Source organism: Antechinus flavipes, chromosome 2 (assembly GCF_016432865.1).
Source record: "Antechinus flavipes isolate AdamAnt ecotype Samford, QLD, Australia chromosome 2, AdamAnt_v2, whole genome shotgun sequence".
In the NCBI taxonomy this organism is placed as follows: Eukaryota; Metazoa; Chordata; class Mammalia; order Dasyuromorphia; family Dasyuridae; genus Antechinus; species Antechinus flavipes.
Genome location: NC_067399.1, coordinates 651,730,597 through 651,753,973, shown reverse-complemented (window position 1 = coordinate 651,753,973; position 23,377 = coordinate 651,730,597). Strand labels below are relative to the sequence as shown.

The following is a 23,377-nucleotide window of genomic DNA, read 5'->3' as shown; positions in this document are numbered from 1 at the left end:
CCCTTCCGGCCCCGCACGCGGGGGCTTCGTGGGTTGCGGGGCCTCCGGAGACCGGGCCGGGGAGGGCCAGGCTGGGGCGGGGCTGGGCGGGGCGCGCAGGGCTGCAGGCTGGGGGAGGGCTGTGGGAGCTGAGCGCTGCCGGGGACTACAGCAGGTGCAGCCGAGCTGACGGACGGACGGACGGGGTCATGGACACGGGCGGCGCGAGACTCGGCTGCCTCCTGGCCGGCCTGGCCTTCCTGCTCACAGGTGGGTGAGTCTCGGGCCCCGGGGAGGTTCCCCTGACTCCCCGGTCCGGCCGCTCCAACCCAGGAATGAGGGGATAATAGTGGGTGGGGGAGGGGTACCTAGGGGGAGAACCTGGGGGCTGGACTCGGGAAAAGTCCGGAAGAACCCAATCCCAGCCTCTCGGAGAGAAGGCAGGACTTTTAGTTAGATAGGGGGACCTGAGCGATTGCGGTCTAGCAGAGCTTCAGTCAGCTCCGAGTGCTAGTAGTGTTCCTTATGGACGTCGAGCTTTGGGGAAAAGCCCAGAAGCCCAAGGCGGCTAGGGGCTTCCCAGACTGCCCCCGTCCCCCGCTACCTCCCTGGCCACTTCAGCTTCAAGTAACGGGACAACCTGATCTTGCCAGATGGCCAGTTCTGTTCCGGGAGGTGCTGAATCTCCAGGAAGTTTCCCCCGACCAGAACCCTCCGCTGCTTCCCCCCAGCTTGTCCCTTTTGCGGAGAAGTTTAGCCTTCGGGGCCTTAAGAAAAAGAAAACTGACCCCTCTTTATTGGGATCGGTCAAAGGTGATCCCTGGCTGGAGATCGTACTGCCCCCCAACCATCTCCTTCCTGGAGAAGGCTCGCCCTGGTTCTCCCCCTCCCCTCCCGGCAGCCAGCGCCTTCCTCTCAGAGCTTACCTTCTGTTCACCCCATGTGGGACTTGTGGGTACATAGTTATTTTGCGTGTTGATTCGCCCATTAGAATAGGAGATGCTCCCTGGCAAGGACATAGTGGTACCTTTCTTTATACTCCCAGTACTCAGCTCAGCGCCTAGGACGGAGTCGATGCTTAATAGTATTTGTTGACTGACGTTGTATCTGAACAGTCCCCAGAAGAACCTGAATTACTAAATTGAAATGTTGGTGGATACTAGATCTGCTGGGGAAAGGGAGGAGGAGATAGTCAGAGACACACAGAGAAACAAAGAGACAGAGATATAAGAGAGAGACACAGAGATGACCAAATGCCTTTTGTCCTTCCTGCTCCCTTGGTGACTGGTGGAGGAGAGTATTCTCTCCTGCCCAACGTGTTTGCGTTCTCTACTCCAGAAGCTGATCTTCTGTAGGATCAGGACCAAGGACAGATCAACCTTGTTGTGGGGATTGGGGGGGGGGGGGAGGAGAGGGGAGGGAAGTGCCCCGCAAGGATTTGCCTTGAGTCATCTTTTTTGTTGTTCCCTCCCTAAGTGATTTCATTGGTTCCTTTGGTCACAGTTGCCATTTTTCTGTAGATAACTCCCAAATCATCCTCCTCACCCCCAGCCTCCTGACCTATATCTCCAGCTGCCCACCAGGCATATTTCTGCTTGAATTTCCTGCTGGTAACTCAAATTCTATATATAACACGTGCACCTGAACTCCTCTTGTCTCTAAAATCTTTCACTCCCCTCTAGTTTCTCTTTTTTCTCTATTTCTGTTTTTCCATCCTTTCTAGGCTCAAAATAGTGGAGTCATTTTTGATTCTTTGCCATCCTTCACCCATTACATCCAATTTGTGCCCATTTCTGTTGAATCTCCCTCTGTGTTATTTTCACTTTTATACACAACCACCCTAGCTCAGGCCCCATTCCCACTTGCTTGGACTATTGTATCCTCCTCACTGGTCTTCCTGCATCCAATTTCTTCCCCCTCTAATCTATCCTTCATATGGCTGCCAAAGTAATCTTCATAATGTACAAGCCTGACCAAACCATTCCTCTGCTCAAAAGTCTATCTTGCCTTCTCACTGTCTAATGAATAAACATAAGCTCATGGTCCTGGCATTGAAAGCCCCCTACAGCTTGGCTCCCACCATTTTTCCCATACCTGTCTCGGGACTGAGAGTCTCTAGCTTGACTTCTAGTCTCTCGATACCTTCTCCCTATCTCTGTGCCTTTTCCCCCCACTGTTTCCCAGACCTGGAGTGGATGCCTTTCCCATGATCCTGTATCTCCATTTGTCAAAGCCCTCCCCTTCCTTCAAAGGCACCTTAGGCTGACTTCCTCCACACTTGAAACTTTCCCCCATTCTGACATCTTAAAGCGCTATGGAACCCTGAATTGTTGCTAGATCAGTTATCACCATCTCCAGCCCCAAAACCCATCCCCATCCCCAGTGAAACTATATCCCCAGCCCCAAACCCATTGACTGTGCATCAATATACCAAGTCCCTGTGATCCCCTGAATATGGCAACTCCCTTCAGCATATCACAGTAAAAAGCACGTGGACTCCATAATCAGAAGCCCTGGGTTCAGATCCTGACTTCACCCCTATCTTACTTATGACTTTCTGCAATCTGCCTCACTTCTCGGGCCCTCAGTTTCTTCCTGTATAAAATAAGAGAGTCATACTAGATCTATCAATGATCATTGCAACTCATCTATAATATAATCTTCCAGAATTTCCTGTGGCGTCAGAAGAGTTAAGCTGTTTGTCCATGGTGCCAAAAACTCCAGGTGCAGGATTGGGATCCAAATCTTTTTTACTTAAACTCCAGTACTTTATTATCTACATGGCCTCTATTACTCACTGTCCACATTTAATAAATATTTGTTCAATTGAATGTGATCTTATTGATAAAGATCCTAAAGAATTAGACCCATAGAATTAACACTTTTATTCCTGGAAGGACGTTAAGAGACATTTAGCCCATCAGTCCCATTTTACAGATAAAGAAACTGAGGCTTAGAGAGGGTAAAGGACTTTTCTGGGTCACACATCAATTTAGTGGTAGAGTTAAAACTTGCAACCCAAATTCTACTCTTAAACACAAGGATAGTTTACGAATAACAATTACTATTATAAGGAATGTATATCATTAGGAATATATATTTTTTTAGGAAATTATTTTGTACATTTCAAGAACTCTTGCCTCTAATGTCCCTTCCAGCTCTGACTCTCTTTGGTTTTCATGTGATTCATTTAAAAAAAGATCACGAATCTCAGTTTTTTGACTACTTGAAAGAAAGAAAAGTGGGTAAGTGGCCAATGACTGTATTGCAAATGAGCAAAATACAAATATATCTTCATGAAACTTCAGAGCCTGCAGAAGGAACAGTAGAGATCAGCTGATCCAACCCTTGACTGAATAGGAAGTCTCTTTCCACTTCCTTGAAAAGTGGCCACTGGAAGACCTCCCATGAGGTGGGACTTTGCTCTCTTCCAAGGCAGCCAATTCCATATAGTTCATGTTATTAAGAAGTTTTTCCTTACTACAAGATCATATCATATAGTCTTTATAATAACATCTTTTGCTCCTTGTTGGTTCTCAGGGACCAAACAGAAGAAAATTAATTTCTTTTATATTTGGCAATACTTTAAGTACTTGAAAAAGAATCTCACTCAATTACTAAAACTTTTCCAAGGTAAACATCCCTAAACATCCTCACTTCTTTAAACTGCTATATACATATGCCATGATTCCCAGTATCTTTACCACTCAGCTACCCTCCTCCCAGGACACCTTCCAGCCTTTCTACAAAGTGGTACCTAGGTATTTCAGGTTTTATTTGACTACAATGGAGCTTCTCCTCCCCTATGGACACTACCTCTCATAATAAATCCCAGTTAGCCTGCACATAGCTGTACTTGTGCTGTTGACTCATTCTGAACTTTTGTTGTTATTGTACAGCCATTTTCACTCATGTTTGACTCTTCATGACTCCATTAGGGGTTTTCTTGGCAAAGATTCTTGGAATGATTTGCCATTTCCTTCTCCAGTTCATTTTACTGGTGAGGAAACTGAGGCAGACAGGGTTAGATAATCTGCCTAGGTCCATACATCTAGTAAGTTTTTGGACCCAGATTTGAACTCAAATACCTGACTCCACTCCTGACAATCTATCCACCGAGCCAGCTAGGTGCCCTATATTGAGCTTGCGGTCCACTAAAACTGCCAAATGCTTTTCATGTAAAGTGCTGGTTAACTCTGTTTCCCCTCTTCAATAATTGAGCAGCTGATGCTCTTAAACCCAAATGAGAAAATATGATGTCCATCTTCTCCACAGGGGCTGGAGGCTCTGAGGCAGAGCATCGCCTGTTCAATCGGCTGTTTCAGGGCTATAATGAAATCATCCGGCCGGTAGCCAATGTGTCTGACCCGGTCATTATCCAATTTGAGGTGTCCATGTCCCAACTGGTAAAAGTGGTGAGTGCTGGGCAGTGACTTGATTTCTAAAAGGGAGGTATAAGGGCAAGAGCTTTCCATGGCCAATACAAATCCAGGATTTTTCTTCCTCTTTTTTTTTTCTAAATCTCTTGAATAGGATGAAGTTAACCAGATTATGGAAACCAACCTCTGGCTGAAACACGTGAGTTACCGATCAGTTAGTTCCTGCAGTTTACTGGGAACCTTCTACAGGTCCAGCCCTGTCCTAGGCAACATCATGGGAGAGAAAAAAAAGAGAATCATCATTAAGGGTCTCATCTTACTTGAGGAAAAAGGATAAGACATGAAGTGAAATAAGGTGCTACATAAACTGGGGGTCATTGAGCTAAAACAGTCCCTAATTTCAAGGAGTTCATGGGAAACACAGACAACAATACAAACAAGATATAGAGAAGAGAGAAGATAAATTGGAGATCATCCTTAAAGAGAAGGCATTATATTAAGGGGAAGAGTAGCTTGAATACCTCCTGTAAGTGGGAGTAATAGACCATTCCACTTGGACATTACTCTCATGTATAGGAAGCTCTTCTTTAGACTTAACCAAAATCCATTTATTTGGAATCTGTTTGGTTAGAAAAAGAAGTGAGTTAGTGTGGGCTAGAGTAATTAGAGCTTGCACGAGAAGCTGGAACTGGAGTAGGTTCTAAAGGATTGTCCAAACAGGAAGGAGAACAATAGGAGATAGGACCAGAATTAACAAAGCAATACCAAAGCAGGGATAAGAATAGCAATCAGGGGGTTGGACTAAAAGGAATAGGGGAAATAAGGATAATGGGAGGATGTGTTTCTTTTGTGGCTTGTGAATCAAAAACAATTAATCAAGAACATTTTTAAAGGACCTTCTATATACCAGACACTTGGTTGCCTTTTGGCTTGTGAATCAAGATCAATCGATCAACATGTATATATTAAAACACCTACTATGTGCACATAGTTAGAGCCATGTCAGTGCTTACTGGGGTACATAATGTTGTTGTCCATATCCGGGGCACTCGATGATGTCTGGCCCTTGTAATCCACTAGGGGTTACCTGTCTTTAGTTTACTTCATCAATGGCAGAGGAAAGAACAGGGAATGATGTAACCTCAATATCCCAAAGATCCATAGGCTTGAGTGTGTATTCTACAAACATTTGATAAATATCTAGTATGTTGACAGCTTTATGGAGGTTACACTAGAATGAATAAAGCACGGGCCCTGCCTTCTTGCTTGTAGAGGAGGGAAAATGGAGAGATTCTATAGTTTTATGTTGCTGCCTAACTCTGTCTGAGACAATTTATGAGAAAACATTTTCAAATGGACAGATCAGGGAGGGCTTTCTGGAGAAAGAGGCATTTGAGCTAAGTCTTTGAGAAGGAGTAGATATTCAACAACAGGGTGTGGGTGAGTGCAGAGTGAGATTGAGAGAGAATAACAAAAGATGGGAACCATAACTTTAAGTAAGAAGATCCAAAGGAAAACACTTAGATTTAAATGCCTTGTTCTTTCCTACCTCAGTGCCTTTGTCCATGCAGTTTCTGAGGTTTGGAATGCCCTTCCTCCTCTTGCCAGTTAAAAATTCCTTCACCTCTATCCTTTAAAGTGCACAATAAAAGTCTCCTCCAGGAAGCTTTCACCGATCCTTTCTACTTTCACCTCCAGACATAAGTAGCGATCTGAACTGCCATTCTCTAAAGTGTAGTAACTTACTCAGTTCCTGGGCCAGGGCAGGGATTTTACCAGTAGGCAAACATAAATGTTCTCTTTCCTTCAGCACCAAATGCAGTGGACTGCATACAAGTAGGGATGAATAGAGGAATTAGACCAGTGATTTCAATGATCTAGGGAACCTCCTGGTCAGGGAGAGTCCCTTCACCAATGCAGGTCAGCACCTTCCTGTCTCAGGTTATTGCCTAGATCACTGATAAGGACACATTGCAAGCAGGTCTATTCACTACTCCACACTGCCCTTCAAGACACACTGTAAACAGTGAGCATTTACCAAATCAACCAGACGACCAAAATTCATTAAATGTTTACTATGTGCCAGGCAGGCACTGAGATAAGGAGGTTTGGGGGATACAAAGAAAGGAGAAAGCCCAATCCCTGCCTTCATGGGGCTTCCATTCTAAAGAAGGTTGGCTGAACTTCCTTTGTCAGGGAGGAAAGGGGAAGTGATGGCCTTTTACAATCTGGTGCTTCATTTACTCCAGCCACGAAGATGTTCAAAAACACTCGGTTTTGCCCAGAAACAAGACATTTAGGATGTTTTGACACCAGGGGATTAATCTTTCCCTTGGTCAATGCTGACATCTAGTGGCAAAATCTTGGTTTGTTTCAGGGGTACAAATTCTACAAATCTCGCTTACAAGTTTCAAGGGTGCCTTGATCTACACAGTCAGTGTGATCATGTAAAAGTTCACGTGGACATGAACTTCATTTGGTAGGAAATTGAGACTTAACTCTTAAATTCTGCTTTTTTAAAACATGTAATTGATGCTCTTTTAAGAATTTGCACTCTCTTCTCCCCTTCCCTCCCCAGTCATCGATAGAATTTGCTCCTTTTAGCAAAAAACAAACCCCAAAAGTTCAGTGTTGTATGTACAATTCCCATTGTATGTCAACCCATTGTTTCTTTCTGACAATATATATTGCATTCAGCACTTCTGGTCTACCACCGTGCTACCATGTGGGAGGTGTATTTCACAGGCCGTTTTCTGAAATCCTCAGTCATTGCACTGCAGTTCACACATGGGGGGGCCCCAAAGCAAAGGCTGTCACTCCATGTGCAGTGAATTATGGGAGGCTCCCTCCCTTTTTCAGGGTCTCTGCTTTCTCATCTGTTATTTGAAGGAATTAAACCTGATGGTCTCAAAGGTTCCTTCTATCTGTATCCCTCCATGTTGGAAGGACCCTTTTACTTCTGACATTCTCAGCTATCTGTGTTCATTCTTCTCAGGGTTCTTCTAACATAGACATTCTGTGTTCTACCTTCTAAAAAAGTCCTTCCGGAAAGAAAGTTCTATGTTTTAAAGGACACTTTCAACCAAGACTTTCTGTGTTTCAAGAGCCCTCTAGGCAGAACATTCTGTGTTCTAAGATTGTGTTCTATGTTTGGCCTTCTTTACTCATGAGCCATAAAAGGGACAGTTCTAGAATGGATCATTACAGAAATCCCCTGCTGAAATTTAGCAAAGGAAACAGTGATTATCAAGAATCAGCAGGACTTCATCAAGAACAAAGTATGCTGATCAAACCTTATCGCCTTTTTGATAGGGTTCCCAGTCTAGTAGATGATAGAAATCCTGTAGATAAAAGTTTGCCCAGACTTTAGAGGGGAAAAACACTTTTTTGATCAAATAGATACAAAAGAGAACTGGCCAATGGTTCACCATAAACATGGCAGGAGGTCTCCAGTGGAGTGCCTCAGATCTGTGCGTGGCCTGTGAGGTTTCACATTTTTGCAGTGACTTGGATCTTTATCCAAGGTCATAGATGGAGTGCTTAGCAGATGGGTGGGTGACCCAAATCTAGGAGGGATACCTGGCCTGCTAGACCTCAGAATCAAGATGCCAAAAGGTCTTGCCAGTCTGGAACATTGGGCTGTATCCATTAAGATGAAATTCAGTTGGCATAGATGGGTAAGAAAACATCAACCACACAAGTATGAGATGGGGAAAGAAGACTTAGACAAAGTTGTTCCAAAAAAGATTAAGGAGTTTTAGTAATCTGCAAGGGGAATCATATGGTATGGTAGAACAGTCCTTAAAAAAGCACATGCAATCTTGAACTTCCTTAAAAGGGACAGATCTTCCAAAAGGAGGTACTGATACCATCATTCTCCGCCCCCTTTGAATTTCATTTAGAGTACTGTGTTCATTTCTGGGAACGGTGGCTTAGGAAGGACATTGATAAATTGGTGTTTATCAGTTGTGCCCCACAGAATGTCCCAAAGAAGACAGTACGGATGGTAAAGAGGCTCACACAGTGAAAGCAGGGGTTCTGATTCTAGAATCTATGAAAATTTGTTTTTGAAAAAAAGATTTCATAATTATATTTCACTATGATTGATTTCTTTTCTCTAGATTGCATTTTGTGAATTTAGCTTTATTTTCAGAAGGATCCATAGATTTACCCAGACTGCCAGTGGGGTCTGTGACACAAAAATAATTCAAAACCCTTGGGTTAAAGGAAACTTCATGAGGATAGTTAGCTCAGGGGAGAAGGGAAATCCAGCGGCTCCATCAAATCTTTGTCATATGGGTGAAAATTGCAGCTTTAGACTTGATGTGAGGGAACACTCCCTAATGAGGAAAGCTGATTCAAAGGAGAACAAGCTGCCTGGAGAAGTGGGACATTCTCCCTCATGGGGGCCTTCCAGCAGAGGCTGGATGGCCATTTGTCAAGGATGTTGTGGGTGAGATCTGTGTTCAGGTATGGGTTTAACTAAAAGGCCACTGTGGTTTCCTGAAAGGCTTCCTGTAGCCCTTAATCCTGGCTACTTTCTCCCATTAGGGGTCACTGAGTGAGAAATCTCAGCTTGGAGCCTCTGTTTGTTTGGGAGCAGTAGAGCCACCCAGCCCTGATCTCCTTCCTATTGCCATAAAGAGATCTTTTAAAATAATAGCCAGGAGACAGGGCAATTTATCCTTATTAAATTAAGGCCAGTGACTTCAGAGTCCACATACATTCCCTCCAGGGAGGATACTGCCCAGAGCTGCTGTCAGACAAGAAATAATGGCCTGCCCTACCAGTGACCCTTCTGGGCCAGGCCAGGGCCCAGCTGTCACTGCACTCTTTGAGGCTTTCTAGATTGCAAGGATTTCTCTGCCCTCACTAACTTGGAAAACCACAGGGTAGATGTGCCTTTTGTCAAGTTGACCCCAAGGCACTCACTCAGAGCCTGGGGTCTCATGGAGGCTGCTTTAGGCAGCTGTTCTCTTAAGGAGTCCCAGACGCAGAGAAGCAATAACAGCCCCTTCTTCCAAAATAAGAAGAATCAATCACCAAGCATTTATTAAGCACCTGCTGTTTGCCAGGCACTCTGCTAGGTGCTAAACAAATACAAAGAATGAAACAGACCCTATTCTCAAGAAGCTGATGTTTTAATGGAAGAACAACAATAAATAAATATATAAGTACATACAAAATGTGCACAATGAGGATACAGATATTTGCAATTGTATGTGAAATAGCTAAAATACAAATATGTGCAAATTTGGGAGCCCTGGTAGCAAGGATCAAGAAAGGCGTGATGGTGCTTAAGCTGAGTCTTAAAGGGAAAGGGATTCTGTAAGATGGAGATGAGGAGGAAATGCCTTCCAAGCATGGGGAACACTTCATGCAAAGTCATGGCGGGAAAATGGGATACAATATGACCAACCACAGCCATGTAGGTATAGTTGTGGCAAAATGAAAGGGGAAGGAGAAGGAAGGTGCTACACATGGAATGTTTAGGTGGGAGGGAAGGAGCCAGGATTATAGATGAGCTCAAAGCCAGGAAAATCCCTATGGTATAGGAATTCTGAAGGACTACAACTGCTTTCTTTACATTCTCTCCCTTGTCTCAGATCTGGAATGACTACAAGCTGAAGTGGAATCCAGCAGACTACGATGGGGCTCAGTTCATGCGTGTGCCCTCCCAGAAAATATGGAAGCCTGACATCGTGCTATACAATAAGTAAGGGTGCTGGGGTCAGGGAGCATAGTTAGAGCTGGAGGTGGGGCTCAAGAATCATCTGAGACCGCTATAAACCCATTTTACAGATAAGGAACTGACATTTGGGTGGTTTGGTAAAGGTATGTTTTGAATCCAGATCCTCTGCCTCTGCCTCCAAATTCATCACTGTTTCCACCAGAGCACCAAGAGAAATTTGGGGGAAGCCAATGACCAACCTAAAGTAGAAGTGTCTGATTCTCCTCAGGAGAGGAAACACCTCTGCCCAGGAAATCCCAGACCATTTGGTAGAGCCAAGTCAGAAGGGTCTGCCCAGCCAGCCTCTGTCCATGGTTCCAGCAGAAAGCTCAGCCAGAGACTGAATACTTTCTCCCCAAAAGAAGTCTGTGCAACCAAGCATTCTGCAATCTTACCAGAGGCTCCAATCTGGCTCTGGCACCAGAAGGTCAGGGCTCTGGCACATAAATGACACAGGTTCTCCAGGACTGACGTGACCTCCCATCTGGGCCAGCCACAGCCCAAATAGGTCAGCCCCTGCTCAAACAGGCCAGCCACAGCCCAAACACTCCTGAATGAGGGCGAGTCTGGGATTGTGGATCTTAGGATCCTAGACTAATCTAACCTCTCATTTTACACAGGAAGAAACTGAGGCCCACGGAGATTAGATGACTTAACCAGGGTCACATAAGTAGTAATCATCAGATGTTGGTTTTGAACCCACATCCTATGACCTCAGACTGCCCCAGACCACTCTTGGATTTGAAGGAAAATTTTAGGACAAAATCAAGAAGCTATTTCCACACCAAAAAAAAATTGTTGCCTGTGACTATTTTAGTAACACACTTAATTTCATACTTCACATTTCAGATAGGGAAATAGTATGACTTCTTCTGAAAGACCAGCGATCTGGGGAATAGGCTTTGGTGGGGGTTACTCCAGTTAAATCTCCTGGTTTTTCAAAAGAAGAAACAATCCCAGAGAGGAGCCAGTGAGTCAGTGGCAGAATTGGAACTTAGAACTTGGGTGCCCGAACTCCCAATATAATGCCCTTTCCACTAAACCACAGTGTCTAGTGAGCAAGTTCAAGTGACCATCTAGTCTCCACTCAAAGACCATGCATGTTTCAGGCATTGTCAATGAAATACAACCTTCTCTAGAAACCTTTACTGTTGTTATAATCACCTCTCCATTACCCAGAATCTTTAGGCAAAATATTGCTCTGCATAACTGAGCTTTCCCAATGGCTATGAGTTTACCATTTTGATCAACAAAATATAAATTTATTCTAAGTTTGTATTATGCGCCAGGCCCTGGACCCTGAGGACACAAAAAGAAAATAAAATTGGCCTTATCTTCAGAGAGCTTATGTTCTATTTGGGGAAAGCAACATATAAGAAAGAATAAAACATATTTGAAGTAAATATAATTCCCTGAATACTTAAGAAGACACCAAATACAGTTGAACATTTTTTTCACTGATATAGAGTATCATTTGTCCATTTCATTCTTCATGATGCCATTTGGGGTTGTGTTGGCAGAGATACTGGAGTGGTTTGCCATTTTTTTCTCCAGCTCATTTTATAGATAAGGAAACTGAGGCAACAGGGTCAAGTGACTCACCCAGCCTTACACAGCTTAAGTGTCTGAAGCTGAATTTTAACTAAGGAAGACGAGTCTTCCTGACCCCAGGCTGAGCACTAAATTCACTATATTACCTAGCTATCCCTATTTTTTAAAGCATTCAATAAAATATTTGTTCAAAATCAAAAATAAATAAAAATTTATTGATAGGCTGAGTCATATCGTGATTCTTTCCTGTGCTCCTTTTGTTCCTACAGTGCAGTTGGGGATTTCCAAGTTGATGACAAGACCAAGGCCCTGTTGAAATACACAGGAGAAGTGACTTGGATCCCTCCCGCCATCTTTAAGAGTTCTTGCAAAATTGACGTAACTTACTTCCCATTTGACTACCAAAATTGCACCATGAAGTTTGGTTCCTGGTCCTATGATAAAGCTAAAATCGACCTGGTCTTGATTGGCTCCTCGATGAACCTCAAAGACTATTGGGAAAGTGGTGAATGGGCCATTATCAATGCCCCTGGGTACAAACATGACATCAAGTACAACTGTTGTGAAGAGATATATACTGACATCACTTACTCTCTTTACATCAGGCGCCTGCCTCTGTTCTATACCATCAACATGATCATTCCCTGCCTCCTGATTTCTTTTCTGACAGTGCTGGTGTTCTACCTGCCTTCCGACTGTGGGGAGAAAGTGACCCTCTGCATCTCGGTCCTTTTGTCCCTGACCGTGTTCCTCTTGGTGATCACTGAAACCATCCCTTCCACATCTCTGGTCATTCCCCTGATTGGGGAATACCTCCTGTTCACCATGATTTTTGTCACCCTCTCTATTGTCATTACTGTCTTTGTTCTCAATGTACACTACCGTACCCCTAAGACCCATACAATGCCCCAATGGGTGAAGACCATATTCCTGAACTGGCTGCCCAAAATCATGTTCATGGCCAGACCTGCCAGCAGCGAGGAGGCTTCTCAGAGGTGCAGGCCATTCTCTAGCGCTGAGCTCTCCAACCTCAACTGCTTCAGGGGTTCAGAAGCAAAATGCTGCAAGGGGGGCTCGACTTGTCAGGATGGGGCATGTGGAGTCTGCCGCCACCAGAGGATCAAGCTCTCCAACCTGAGCTCCAACCTTCCAAGGAGCTCCAGCTCAGAATCCGTGGATGCCATGCTTTCCTTCTCAGTTCTGTCTCCAGAAATGAAAGATGCGATTGAAAGCGTCAAATACATTGCTGAAAATATGAAAGCACAGAACGAGGCCAAAGAGGTAAGAATGGTCTTTGTGATGTCTTCCTCATGGGAAAGCTTGTTAGTAATTTTTGGTGTAAGTGCCACTTTGTGGCATGTTCCCCATGGGAAAGGTTTTAGTAATTTGTGGAATGTAAGTGCTACTTTGTGGCATCTTCCTCATGGGAAAGTTTGTTAGTAATTTGTGGAGTGCAAGTGCCACTTTGTGGCATCTTCCCTACAGAGAAGATCTTAGTAATTTGTGGAGTATAAGTACCACTTTGTGGCGTGTTCCCCAGAAGAAAGGTTTGCTAGCGATTTATGGAGTGTAAATATCACTTTGTGGCATGTTCCCTATGGGAAAGGTTTTAGTAATTTGTGGAATGTAAGTGCTACTTTGTGGCATCTTCCTCATGGGAAAGTTTGTTAGTAATTTGTGGAGTGCAAGTGCCACTTTGTGGCATCTTCCTCACAGGGAAGGTCTTAGTAATTTGTGGAGTGTAAGTGCCACTTTGTGGCATGTTCCCCAGAAGAAAGGTTTGCTAGCGATTTGTGAAGTGTAAGTATCACTTTGTGGCGTGTTCCCCATGGGAAAGTTTGTTAGTAATCTCCAGAGTGTAAGTGCTACTTTGTGGCATGTTCCCTCTGGGAAAGTTTGTTAGTAATCTGCAGAGTGTAAGTGCCACTTTGTGGCATCTTCCTCACAGGGAAGGTCTTAGTAATTTGTGGAGTGTAAGTACCACTTTGTGGCATGTTCCCCAGAAGAAAGGTTTGCTAGCGATTTGTGAAGTGTAAGTATCACTTTGTGGCGTGTTCCCCATGGGAAAGTTTGTTAGTAACCTCCAGAGTGTAAGTGCCACTTTGTGGCATGTTCCCTCTGGGAAAGTTTGTTAGTAATCTGCAGAGTGTAAGTGCCACTTTGTCGCGTGTTCTCCATAAAGTTTGTTAATAATTTGTGGAGTGTATGTGCCACATTGTGGCATGTTCCCCATGGGAAAGTTTGTTAATAATTTGTGGACTGTAAGTTCCACTTTGTGGTGTCTTCCCCACTGGAAAGGTCTTAGTAATTTGTGGAGTGTAAGTGCCATTTTATGGCGTCTTCCCCATGGGAAAGGTTTTAGAGTGTAAATGCCTGCAGAGTGTAAATGCCACTTTGTGGCGTGTTCCCCTGGGAAAGTTTATTAGTAACCTCCAGAGTGTAAGTGCCACTTTGTGGCGTGTTCTCCATGGGAAAGTTTGTTAATAATTTGTGGAGTGTAAGTGCCACATTGTGGAGTGTAAGTGCGCATCTTCTCCACAGGAAAGGTTTTAGTAATTTGTGGAGTGTAAGTGCCACTTTGTGGCATCTTCCCCATGGGAAAGGTTTTAGTAACCTGCAGAGTGTAAGTGCTACTTTGTGGCGTATTCCCCACGGAAAAGGTTTTAGTCATTTGTGGAATGTAAGTGCCACTTTGTGGGGTATTCTCCATGAGAAAGGTTTTAGTAATTTGTAGCGTATAAGTGTCATGAGGGCAAGGGATGCTCTATACAAACTTTTACTACTTTTCTTTGCCCTGGCCCATTCCAGCTATGAGAACTTTACATACATATAAAGTTTTTTTTTTTTTACTTTATGCCATATAAGGCATTTAATATGTGAATGAATGAATGAAAAAAATGTTAATTAAATGCTTTTTGTATACCAAATAGTGCTAAGTTCTCAGGAGACAAATAGAAAAAGAATATCTCAACAAGTTCACATTTTAATTGGGAAACACATGTAGGTGAACTGAGCTTCAGGGTAGATGGCAAAGCTCAAGGGTCCTAAGGATATATCAATATGTCAGCCACATAGGAGAAGTTTATCGCTATTGGGAATGCAGGACTGGCATTTTTAAAGCATTTTGAAGTAGTATTAGGTACAAAGCCCTTTACAAGCATTATCTCACTGGATTCTCACAACAGCTTTTGAGGAAAGTGCTATTAATGCCACTTTACAGATAAGGAGAAAAGAAGCTCAATAAAGGGACTCTCAGCCAGTAAATGATGGAGGTTAGATAATCCAGCTGTCTCCCGATTCCAGGTCCTGCTAGACCATGCTGCCCAAGGACAGAAGACCCTGTACTTTCCACAGAAACTATAGCAATAACACTGTGGCAACCAGGAGAAGGCAGAATCACTCAGTTCTTGTTTCATTTCTCTTTGCTCAGCCAAGGAGAATGGTCTTCCTACTGGGACAGAGAGAGCAACAGGGCTTAGCAAGGAATTGAAATCTCAGATATATGAGGGTATGCTAGGGTAGATATAGGATAAGCTCTTGGCAAATATTATTTCATGGGATCCTCACAGCACGGGGAAACAACCCCATCTTCCCAACAAAAGAATATATGATACAACACTCTGAAATAGCATTATGTAGGTTATGGCAAAATAAAAGACAGAAGCAGTCCAGAAAGTTGAGGTGGTGAGATGCTAAGTTTGTCTGTGATAAAATTTAATTGTGAACCAGTTGGTTCCTTGCCCCACAAGTGACAAGTGAAAGGATGGTTAGATTTGTCTGAAACTCCTAGAGGGTATTTATCTGTGTGACCTTGAGGAAAAATCAGCCCATTTCTCTGATCCCAAGTTTTTTCATCTATATTATTATCTCCCTTACATAGTCAATAAGCATTGATTAAGTGCTTCCTATGTGGCAGATGCTGTGATAGATGCTGAGGGCACAAAAAAAGGCAAAAACACAGTCATTTTCCTCAAAGAGTTTACATTATAAGCTGACAAAGCCAATGTGTAAACAGTTATGTTCATGTAAATTATCTACAAGTAGATGGAAGATATTATCAGTCTGTGGGGGACTAAGAAAAGCCTCCTAGAATAGGTAATTGTGGAGATGAGTCTTGAAGGAAATCAGGGAATTGGGGGCAAAGGTAAAGGAGCAGAGAATTCTGTAGACACAGAAGTGGAGATGAAGATAAAACATTCTTTACAAAAAATACCCCCCAGCAAATTGGACAAGATTGAGGGATTTTCAAGTGGGGAGTAAAGCAGAATTAGGTTAAGAAGATGGTAAAGGTGGGGAGTAGGTTTGGCAGGGCTTTAAAAGTCCATCAGAGCCTAGGGAAAGAAAGAGGCACCCTGAACTCTAAGGAAGGGAGAGGGACAGGAATATGGAAGAAACTTTCCAACCAACTAATTCAACATCTGGCTCCTGCATTTATTTTACCCCCAGGTTACCCAAGTCATTTCTGGTAATCTTACAAGATGTTTTTGCCTTCAAAATTAATTAGTTCAGCCTTAGGATGCTTAATAACAAAAAGTTGAATTACTAGACTAATCCCTATTCCTAGTGCAATCTTCATAATGGATGTCTCTTTTTAAAAAAATGTCTCCTGGATATTCTTTTGTTTGGGTATGAAAGTTCAAGAGAAATCTATTAGAAGCCAGGAGATGAGATGCTAATTAGGACTCTGGGTTTTTCTGAAGAATTAGCCACTGACACTACTAAATTAGAGGCTGTTTTGTCGCGCCAAACCAACCCCCACTGATTGAGTCCATTTTTATAGTCATGGGCATTAGGGGTAATCCCTGAACCAATGCAGGTGGGTTCTTTGTGTGCAACTTCTGATTGATCAGAATCAAGGGTCACACAGTCCATGTGTCATGGGTCACACTTGAGCCCAGAACTCCTTGGCTTCGAGCTCAACTCTTTAAAAAGGACCCCAACCTGCCTTTCATAAAATGCAGCTAAAAAGCACTAGTTGAAGTGAATCAAAGGAGCTCCAGCTAAAGATAGTGCTTCTTGTTCTACCTTTTCAAACCTGAATCAAAGGGAATTATATTCTGTATTGATCGAAGAGCTCTGCAGTACTCTCTTCAGAGGAGGGGCAGATCTTTGGCAGGAGAACTTTGAAAACCAGCACTAGGGCTTACCAGCTCACAAGTAACTGACTTTTGTCATGTTTTACAGTCACAGAGAGTCACCACTATTATAGGAAAGGTAATACGTTATCCCCATTTTATGTGAGCAAACAAATTTGAAGATGGCAGCGATGATTGTCTTACTTGAGATAGTCATGTAAAAGATGGAGCTGAGCCCTGAACTCAAATACCATCTCTGACCTTTAGGAGGAAAGAGAAGGCATTAGCTCTGGTACCCTGTTAACTATCTCACAGGGTCATTGAGAGACTCAAAAGCAGTAATGATTGTGAAGAACTTTGCAGATTTTAATAGCATTATGAGATTATTCTCCCTCTATTGGTCTAGAGGTCCTCAAACTTTTTAAATAGGGGGCCAGTTCACTGTCCCTCAGACTGTTGGAGGGCCGGACTACAGTAAAAACAAAAACTTGTTTTGTGGGTTTTTAAATAAAGAAACTTCATAGCCCTGGGTGAGGGGGATAAAGGTTGTCAGCTGCTGCATCTGGCCTGCAGGCGGTAGTTTGAGGACCCCCTGGCTAGAACATTTATACATGGACATAAATCTATACTCTTTCTATAGGACATGGCCCTCTCCCACACTGCTCCTTGTCATAGAGAGAAAACCCCAAACTAGAAACCTCTTAGAAATAAGAGTTCACATCATTCACTTTACTATCTGAGCTCCAGGCTGGTTAGCTGGACTCATGGCTAGTGCAGCTGGGATTCAAATCCATCTCTCCATCCAGGCTGGTTATTGTCAGATTTTGGCCTTAAAAAGTTACTTTCCTATTTATGGGTAGAATTCCCATATAACTATATCATCTGCAGTTCCATATGTATCTGTGTGTAAGAAACATTTTTCTTTTCTTTTTGATCAAATTATCCAATAGTTTGCGTGTTTTATTAGTTTTTATTAGAGGCAGCTGGTAGAACAATGGATTCACCTAGGCCTGAAGTCAGGCTCAAACGTGACCTCAGATACTTTCCAGCTATGTGACTCTGGGCAAGTCACCTAACCTGTTTGCCTTGGTTTCCTAAATTGTAAAAGGGAGATAATAATAGTACCTACCTTTTAGGATTATTGTGAGAATCAAATGAAATAATATTTATAAAAAGCACTTAGCACAGTACCTGGCACATAGTGGGTGCTATATAAGAAATTATTCCTTCTTTCCCACCTCTTTTCAAAAAAAAATCAATTCCTAATTTCATTAATATTGTTTTTTTTTTAATTTTGGATATCTGTCTTTTGTCAGAATATCTATTTTTGTGTATGTTTTTGCTTTTCTATGTATTTTTTCTTTTTAGTGTCATGTCCAATTCATTGATCTCATGTCTCTCTTTTTTTGTTGGGTATTTAGAAATATAATTTTTCTTCTAACATTTCTTGTCCTTCCTCAACATTTCTTAAACTAAACTACCTGGGTAGAGTATTATTGTTGACTTTAATGGGAGTTTTCTGCTTGCTAGAATTTGTTGGGACTTGGGAAGAGATGAAAGACAGACCATTTGTTCATTTGAGAGCTATTCAACAACCCTTATGAAAACACCTACTATGTGTCAGGCATTGGAAAAAACAAAGACAAAAAATAAATAGTCCCTACCTTTAGTGAACTTGCTTCCTATTGACATAATACAATATGAATAAAAATACAAGATATGGTTTAGAGCCCGGTATCAAATTTAAAAACTACACATTATTCTATGCTCTATCATATTTTTATTTATTTATATTCATTCATTCATTTATTTTGCTTGTCTATATTTATTTACTTTTTTATTTTATATGGAATATTTAATAATTATATATTAATATAATAAATATAATAATATATTTAATTATTAAAATAATTAAATATAATATTTACTTATTTTTATATATTTCCAACTATATTTTCAAATGGTTCTGACAGCACACAGGAGTTTTGCTACCTGGAGTTTACAATTTCTAGTTTGGAGAATTTTGGACTAGGAAATTCCTATCAAGGGCAGATGAGCACTTCCTCTGAAATTAGGTCTCAGAAGGGCTTCTGATTCAGTTTCAGTTGTGTCTGATGCTTTCTTGGGAGAGATACTGCAGTGATTTGTTCATTTCCTTCTCTAATTCATTTGACAGACAAAGAAACTGAGGCAGACAGGGGTCAGTGACTTGCCCAGGGTCATACAGCTAGAAGTGTCCAAGGTCGGATTTGAACTAGGGAAAATGAGCCTTCCTGACTCCAGACCTGGTACACTATTCACTATAGCGCTCCCTAGCAGCCCTAGATAGACAAAATAATGCAAAATAATAGGGGGAGAGTTAGCCTGAGAGAATCTGGATTTGAACTCGGGGTCTTGACTGCAAATGCTTCTCTGTTCAAGATGCTAGTATTAAAAATAGCTTCCAGGGAAAACACCCCAAGCTTCAGGCTTTTCTATAAATTATCTTGTGGCCATTAAAGCAGATAATTAGACCTTTGCAGATATTGAGCCTAAGGCCTACAGGGAGCAAAATAACTCATTTTGGGGCTGACAGAGGGTTTTTCTCCCTTCCATTGCCAGACTAATTGAACTCTCGATTCCAGGTTTCTGCCGTTGCCGTGTGACGGCTTCTTTAAACGCAGTTGTTTGCTAAATCTCAGCTCTCTCATTGAGTCTTTTCCTCCTGCCTTGTCCAGGAGAGTAATTAAAGCAGCACCGACTTCCTCCTCTAATTGGAAGGGTTGAGTCGATGCTGGATCGGGCCCAGTTAGTGGAGCTCTGTCCAGGATTCCATTTGCCTCTCATCCATTGCTATTTGTGGCTCAGCATCATGGCTGACCTTTCATATACCTGCTTCCCTGTGAATGTGAGGCTGATGCTCTGGATGGGAAGGCCCAAGGGAGGGGATTAGCCCGGCTTGTAGAATGTCAGTGAACTTGCCCCGTTCTGGGCCTACCGGTCAGGGAGGAAGGGGAGCGACTCAGTTTCCAGTTTTTGTTTGATAGGGCCTCTTATTTCATTGAAGCTCACCCGGGGGCTCTTAACCTGGGCTCCTTAATGTAGGCTGTAGGAGAGTCTCTAAATTTATTTTTAACAAATATTTTGGTGACTGTTGTTTCAATATAATTGGCTTCCTTGCAATACTCTGTGTTTTACTTTACTAAATTTGTTTTTAACAGATATTTTGGTGACTTATTTTAATATAATTGACTTCTTTGCCATATTATGTATTATATAAAAACATGATTCTGGGAAGGGCTCCAGTCTGACAAAGGAGAATCTGACTTGTCCAAAAAGGTTAAGAAGCCGGTTGTGACTAATGTACATCATCAGTCTGGGCTCTGTAACTTAGAAATAGACCCCAAGAGGCTAAATTCTTGACCAGGGTCGTGTGGCCCTGTGTCAGAGGTGAACTTTGAGTGGGACTCTTCACTGCTGCCTGGGTTAGGGTTAGGGAGAGAGAGAGAGAGCTATGTAGATAGTGAATATTAAAAATAAATAAAAATAAAAACAAAGTTTGAATTTGCAGGCCCTCTGAAAGGGTTTTGGAAACCCCAGGATCCTCTGGATGACGCTTTGAGAGCCATTGATTCTAGAAGATGGGTTGCTGACAGCAGAAAAATTCAATTCAGTTTGAGAAATGTGTGTGTGTGTGTGTGTGTGTGTGTGTGTGTGTGTGTGTAAAGGGTATATGTATGTACATATCTATATATATCTATGTGTGTGTATGTGCATACAAATACATTTCTGTTTAGAATATGTACATGTACATATACATACCTGTGTGTATAGATGCACAAATACATATGAACACGTTTATTGGTGCTTTTTGCCATTTCTGGTGGAGGGGGGAAAAAAATCAAACCACTTTCCTTCCCTACTTCAGATTGAATCCTCCCTTTGGGGGGAAAAAACCAGCAGTTCAACTAAATGCCCCATACAGCGATATTTGACTCCGCCATCTGTTTTCAATGCTTATCATCATTTACGATCCTCCAGAGTGGTCATTGCTTTTTTACATTATTCAGTATACACAAAGGATTATCATCTCTATGTCCAGGGCTGCTGGGTCTGTATCTCCAGTCCTACTTTCTCTCCCCTCACCACATCCCTGCCCTTTGAACATCAGTGTCCTGTAGGCATCTCAAACTCAGATATCCAAAACAGAACACGTTGCTTTTCTTAAAGAGGCAGCAGGATGGTTCAGTGGTTAGAAGTGCTCGTCCTGGTGGCAGGAAGATCTAAATTTAAATCTGGCTACTAGCTGTATAACCCTGAGCAAATCACTTAAACTCTGCCTCAGCTTTCCCAACTGTAAAATAGGTTAATAATTGCTCCTAATTCTCCCCCATTAGAAGGTGATATGACTTCCTTGAGGGTAGAGCTTGCTTAGCACAGTACCTGGTACTTCCTTAATAAATAATTGTTGACCAAGTACTAAAAAGAAACATTTCTTCTTTTAAAACTACCCTGTTGTGGATAAATTTTGAGTTTTTTCTTATCACCTTCATTTCTGAATGTATTTCAGACCTCCCTTCCCCAGCAAGCTATTCCAGCAACAGGCTTTAAAAATAAAAAGGAAAGCAAATTACAAACACATTAATCACGTCTGACAATAGATGCAATATTCCCCATCTATAGTCGCTCACCTCTGAGAAGATGGAAGGGAGGTCGATTTTCTCAACTCTTCTCCAGGACTAAACTTGGTCATTATATTTACCCAAGTTTCTGTTTCCAAACATTTCTTTTCTTTTGGGGGTGAGGCAGTCAGATCTCACAAATCGTTAAGTATCACGTGGTTAAGGAGGGATTCGAAGTCAGATCCTCTTGGTTCCTGGACTGGTGCTCTATTCATTTTACCACCTAGCTGTGCCCATTTCTTTTCTAATAAATCTGCTATCTACAGATCCCTGTGCTCACCTCTTGGGGGTACATATAGTTTAGCTAAGTCTTCATGATGCTTACAGTCTAGTGAGGGATAAGAAAAATACCTAAATATCACAATACAATATGATGAATCAACTACAAAACAATATAATCGACAATAAAACAAATAATCAACTGTTAAATAACTACATAGGAGTATGTGTGCAGGAGCAACGTCCTAACCCCTGGGCAAGTTAGATTAGTTTTTCCTTATAAGGCACTGAGACTTCCTTGAGATTTGGTTGGCCCAAATGACTAAAGGCTTTTCGTTATTATTATTTCCCACGAACCCTTCTCGCTTCCCACCTTCCCTAATACTGTTGACGTCACTGTCTCATCACCTGAATACAAAGCAACCAAGAGAGAACTCTGGGGCTTGGCCAGTGACCCAATGGGTCGCTCAGGCAAGAGAACTGCTCAACTGAAGCAACTTGAAGTGTTTTTAATGTCTTTCCTTGCTCCTGCTGTAATTAAGTAAAGTTTTTTTTTTCCTTAACTGCTCAATGACCTATGAGTGTCCCGTGTTGTAGTAGATAGAGAGCTGGACTTGGAATCATGAAGATATGAGTTCAACTTCATCCTCAGACACATCTGACCCTGGGCAAGTCACCTAAGCACCGGCTGCCTCATTTTCCTCATCTGTAAAATGGGGATAATAATAAGATCCACTATCTAAGGTTTAAGTTCCAAATGAGTTCTGAGTACCAAATGAGATAACATCTGTAAAGCACTTTGCAAGCCTCAAATCACTATGTAAATGTTAATCATTATTATATTGAACCTATAGGACAAGAACCCAGCTTGAGTCAGACCCAGACCAGAGCAGGGTAAAAAATGCTAAGTGAGCCCAAAGGGGAAAAGCCATGACTAGTTGGGGAAAGGAAGAAGAGATCAGGGAAAGCTCCTGGGAAGACATTTTGAGGCTAAACTGAATTTTTCTTTTTTGGCCTTCATGTTTACACTTGTGTTTTTTCAGATTCAAGATGACTGGAAATATGTTGCCATGGTCATTGACCGCATCTTCCTGTGGATTTTCATTCTGGTTTGTATTTTGGGAACAGCAGGGTTGTTTTTGCAACCTCTGATGACTGGAGATGATGTATAGCCACAGGATCACATCAGTCAGGAAGGCCTTTGTGACTCTCCCTGCCAAAGCTTGACCTGCTGCTGTTCCATTGTCCAAGAGCTCACTTTAAGGGAATAGACGTCTCTCTAATGCTACTGTCATCCACATACCTCCTTTGTTTTTGGCTAGTAAACTTTCCTTTTTAACTTATATCTTAATATTCTTCACTTCACTCCCCCATGACACCTTAACATCACTTACACTCAGGTGTGCACATGCAAAAAAAAAAAACATGTTTATCCCTTATATCAAAGAGTATGGATAACCAAATATTATAAATAATCTAACATGAGGAAAATAACAAATAAAACTTGGAAAGCCTAATTCTTTTATGTGGAAATTTTGTATATTTAGCATAATTCAATTTAGCAAAATTTTATTAAGTGCAAGACACTTGGGGGAATAAGAATGAAAAAACAATTTCCATCTTCAAAGAGCTTACCTGTTAGTAGGGACCAAGTTTATATACACAAATAAGCAAAGGATCAGAGATAGACAACTGAAAGGATCCTAACAGTTATCAGATCACAGTTTAAAGCTGGAGGGGATCTTAGCATCCAGCCTTCTGTTTTACAAACAAGGAAACTAG

General features: G+C 42.1%; 1 protein-coding gene across 1 annotated transcript; it reads left to right on the top strand.

Annotated features, from left to right (window-relative positions):
* Positions 1–22,938, top strand: CHRNA3 (cholinergic receptor nicotinic alpha 3 subunit). The gene is made up of 6 exons (XM_051982429.1): positions 1–249; positions 4,255–4,394; positions 4,513–4,557; positions 9,965–10,074; positions 11,910–12,921; positions 22,639–22,938. The coding sequence occupies exons 1-6, from the start codon at positions 189–191 to the stop codon at positions 22,765–22,767; spliced, it is 1,497 nt and encodes a 498-aa protein (XP_051838389.1). The 5' UTR covers positions 1–188; the 3' UTR covers positions 22,768–22,938.
* The last annotated feature ends 439 nt before the right edge of the window (positions 22,939–23,377 follow it).